The sequence below is a fragment of the Priapulus caudatus genome, unplaced genomic scaffold (genome assembly GCF_000485595.1).
Source record: "Priapulus caudatus unplaced genomic scaffold, Priapulus_caudatus-5.0.1 Scaffold325, whole genome shotgun sequence".
Lineage (NCBI taxonomy): Eukaryota > Metazoa > Priapulida > Priapulimorpha > Priapulimorphida > Priapulidae > Priapulus > Priapulus caudatus.
This window is the reverse complement of record NW_014577386.1, coordinates 74127-77806: the sequence shown is the minus strand read 5'-3', so window position 1 is coordinate 77806 and position 3680 is coordinate 74127. Positions and strand designations below refer to the sequence as shown.

Sequence of the window (3680 nt, the reverse complement as noted above, 5' to 3'; positions counted from 1 at the left end):
ACACAGTCGGGTTTAAGAACACAGACAGTATGTTTTTATAACAAGTGAAACTGTTCTTTCAATAGCAAACAAAAGGATGCAGTAGAATGGTTGAATATTTGTCGTTGCTATTCGTCATGAAATCAACGAGCGTGATCGCGATTTTAGGCCAGCCACGCTTTCATACCTGCCCTACTATATCTTATTCGCAGTGTGCGCGGCAGCCAGCGGTTTGTTGCAGAATGAGCATTTGGACGGATTTACAGGAAATTGTCGCGGCAATAATAGCTGGAAAGAGTATTAGAAACATTAAGACTTTGTAGTAATTAGATTGTATTTATTACGCATTATTAATTTGATTGAACCGCTCCAAGTGCTCTGTGTCGGCACAGACACTCGACAGCTGCCATGCGCTTTAGGCCCTTCAGTTGTACACTTGATTTTATGTGGAGTTGGTGTGCTCTACCCCCACGGACGTAACATTACGCCATCCTCATTATGCAAGCACAATTTCAATTACACTGACAGTGACCGGCTGCCTACAGCCTAGTTAAAAGTAGTTGAGGTAGATAGTAGATGACTTGTTGGGCAAGTCTAGCTCTAGAAACATGTTGTCTAACAGAAGGAATTGGCTTCCGACCTGTGATTGAGGATAAAAAATAGCCACTCCGTGCCGCTGTACGGCTCATTATGCTATGACCAGGTAGAACGTGTATTCGGACTATCATGAGGAGGCGAATGATTATGCAGTTACATTTCTATAAATTCTAGCTATATAGACACATGTCTTAACCTTAATCTTCTGAGAATCTTTTGAAGTCTATTGAAGCACGGTAAGTCTAATTAATTGGCAAATATGTGCACGCGCGGTATCGCTCATAGCGTTAGACTATATATAAATATCACTCGCCTGGCTATTATTGCCCAGTAGCGGTAGGAACGCTTGGCTAACGGCTTCTATAGGAGTGTTCCAACTTTGATATCACATTAATGATATAATGATTAGATGATCGATAAGTCCTAACTCTAACCCTGAACCTAACGAACATATTAAAGCACAACTTTATATGACACATGACCCCATATTATTATCATATATATATATATATATTATATATTATGATATATTGTCTATTGATGCCATTCAATGCATTAAAGTTGGCGAACGGCTTAATGGGTTATCACGCCGGCGGCTGTCTGTACATAACTTTGTATGGCTCCCGCACTGTGAACGATCTTGAGTTACAATTTTACTAATAAATCATCGTCCTATTTTATTCAGCTATTATAGACACATGTCTTAGCCTTAATCTCTGTGAATTTTAAGTATTGAAGCACGATTAGTCTAATTAATTAGCACATATGCACGCGCGGTATCGCTCATAGGCTAATAATACACGCGCGGCTATGACCGGTGAAACGAAACGTCACGAATTCTATTTTTATCCTCTAATCACAGGTCGGAGCAATTCCTCTGTTTAGACGCAGTAGAAGATATGACCAATTGTGTACATTGTATTGTAGACATGAAGTATTGTGGGACATGTCTTCTTGACTAGGGCAATGTGAGTTGTGTTAGTTGTCATTGACACTATGATGACTATATTAGTATATATATAGCCAGCAGTGATGGGAAATGGCCGTCAATCTTTGGCCGGCCAAGCTGTAGCCTTTAGCTGTAACCTGTGACATAGTAATAGCAGAAATATGGGCCGACATGTCCCACAATACTTCATGTCTACAATACAATACACAATGGGTCATGTCTTCTAGACTAGCTCTGAAATATGCTAGCTGGCAAGATAAATGTCCTGACTGTAACTTCCGACCCAAATCAAACTTAACTATCTGTAATTTGGCCTAATTAAGCTGTTTATCTAAAGAAAACAAACCAAAAGGATATGTGACCGTATCGATTGTGAGAGCAACGTTTTGGCTGCAAGCTACAGACTGCGGGTGTTTCTTATTTTTTTATTAATTTGAGGAGAAATGGATTGCAATATATTATAAACAACACTTAATTTCAGTTATAATATGGACGAATTTGTCATAACATAAAATGGTTCAATTAAATGGCAGTTAGGCGTAAATATACTTGCACTTTTGTGATTAACCATTAGTCTGTGATGTGCAAAATAAATTGGCAAATGTGCAACTTTTTCAGGGTGGCAGCAATAGTAAAAATTATTTTAAAATAAAATGCTAAAATTATTTGCCCATCTGTGCAGCAAAAGCTGTGGTCAATCAAGTCAACCCTTTTATACTGGAGTCTGTTGCTCGATTTGTGTAAACCAGATAACTACTCAGTAGCGCGCATTGCTTGATTTTTCTTTGCAGCTTCTTTGGCACGTGGTTACAGCAGTAAAGCACACGAAACGGATGAGGAGTTTGATAGAAGATACGAGGCATACTTCAACAGGTATTTGAAGAACAGCAGTATAGCTCACAATTACAGCATCCTTCTGGTGTTTAATTTTGTTGATGGTAGATTTTAATGATGATGGGTTTTGAAAATTGTTATTCTTCATTTATTAGCTCATCTGACATAGTCAGATGCAGCTTGTAGAATCGCATGATCGTCCGTGCGTGCGTGCGTCCGTCCGTCAACAGTTCTGCACAAATCTTAACCGCTCGACGTACGGTCACGATATTCGGGACGTTGGGGGGGGATTGTCAAAACGAGTTTCCAATGGCGAGGCTCGTACGGGAGTTGGAAAGCAGTGCGCCGCCTATAGCCCATAGACTGGTACTCGCTCCCACCTCTCGGCTTAGCTTAGTTACTCGATGCGTAATCGATCTTAGATGCATGAGGATGGATAATCGAGGTGGGAGCGAGTACCAGTCTAAATAGCCCTGTACTGGCAGCCATTTACATTTACTGGGCAACGGTAGTGAACGCGAGAATTTCGTCAGTCTGTGTGATTTCGCGTGACAGCTCGGTTACTAACAGAGACAGTATGTTTTTATAACAAGTGAACACTGTTCTTGAAATGGAAACAAAGATGGAAGCTGTTGGATGTGTATTCGTGCTGTGAAGGCGTGAAATCAATGGAGCATCGAGCGAATTTAGGGATCCCGCTTTCCTACCTGCTATATATATATATAAGTGTAAGTGTGCACAGTGCAGCCGCGAGAGCAATGGCTGCCGGCAGCATATGTTGTACGTAGGATTTGGACGGAATTTACAGGAAACTGTTGGCAATAATAGGTGAAAGAGAGTATAGAAACATTAAGAATTTGGTAGTAAATAGATTTTGTATTTATTTAGCATTATATTTTATTGAAACGCTTCAAGTGCCTGTGGGAAAGCGTGCTGCCAAAATTCGCTCGACGCTTGCTTGATTTCTGATCATTTCATACGAATACAACACAAATATTCAACCATTCTACTCCATCTTTGTTTCTATTTGAAGAACAGTGTTCACTTGTTATAAAAACATAGTGTCTGTGTTCGTAACCGAGCTGTGTCGCGCGAAATCACACAAAGCCTGACGAAATTCTCGTGTTCGCTTCCGTTGCGCAGTTTATGTAAATGGCTGCAATTACAGAGCTATAGGCGGCGCACTGCATTTTGGAAAACTACCACGCTTCTTTTCAACTCCTGTACGAGCCCACGTCAAAGCCGCCAGTGGAGCATTGCAAAAACGTTGCAGCATTGCGGCGCAAAAATGAGGTCACGAAGAGCGCCGGTGGGTGTTTTC

At 40.8% G+C, this 3680-nt stretch overlaps 1 protein-coding gene across 1 annotated transcript in view; it reads left to right on the top strand.

Annotated features, from left to right (window-relative positions):
• The window catches only part of LOC106809068 (cytochrome c oxidase subunit 5A, mitochondrial-like), a 15847-nt gene that overhangs the window by 4835 nt on the left and 7332 nt on the right, over positions 1–3680 (top strand). The window contains exon 2 of the mRNA XM_014812010.1: positions 2317–2398. Coding sequence (XP_014667496.1) covers positions 2317–2398 — 82 coding nt within the window. The remainder of the gene's footprint in view (positions 1–2316; positions 2399–3680) is intronic.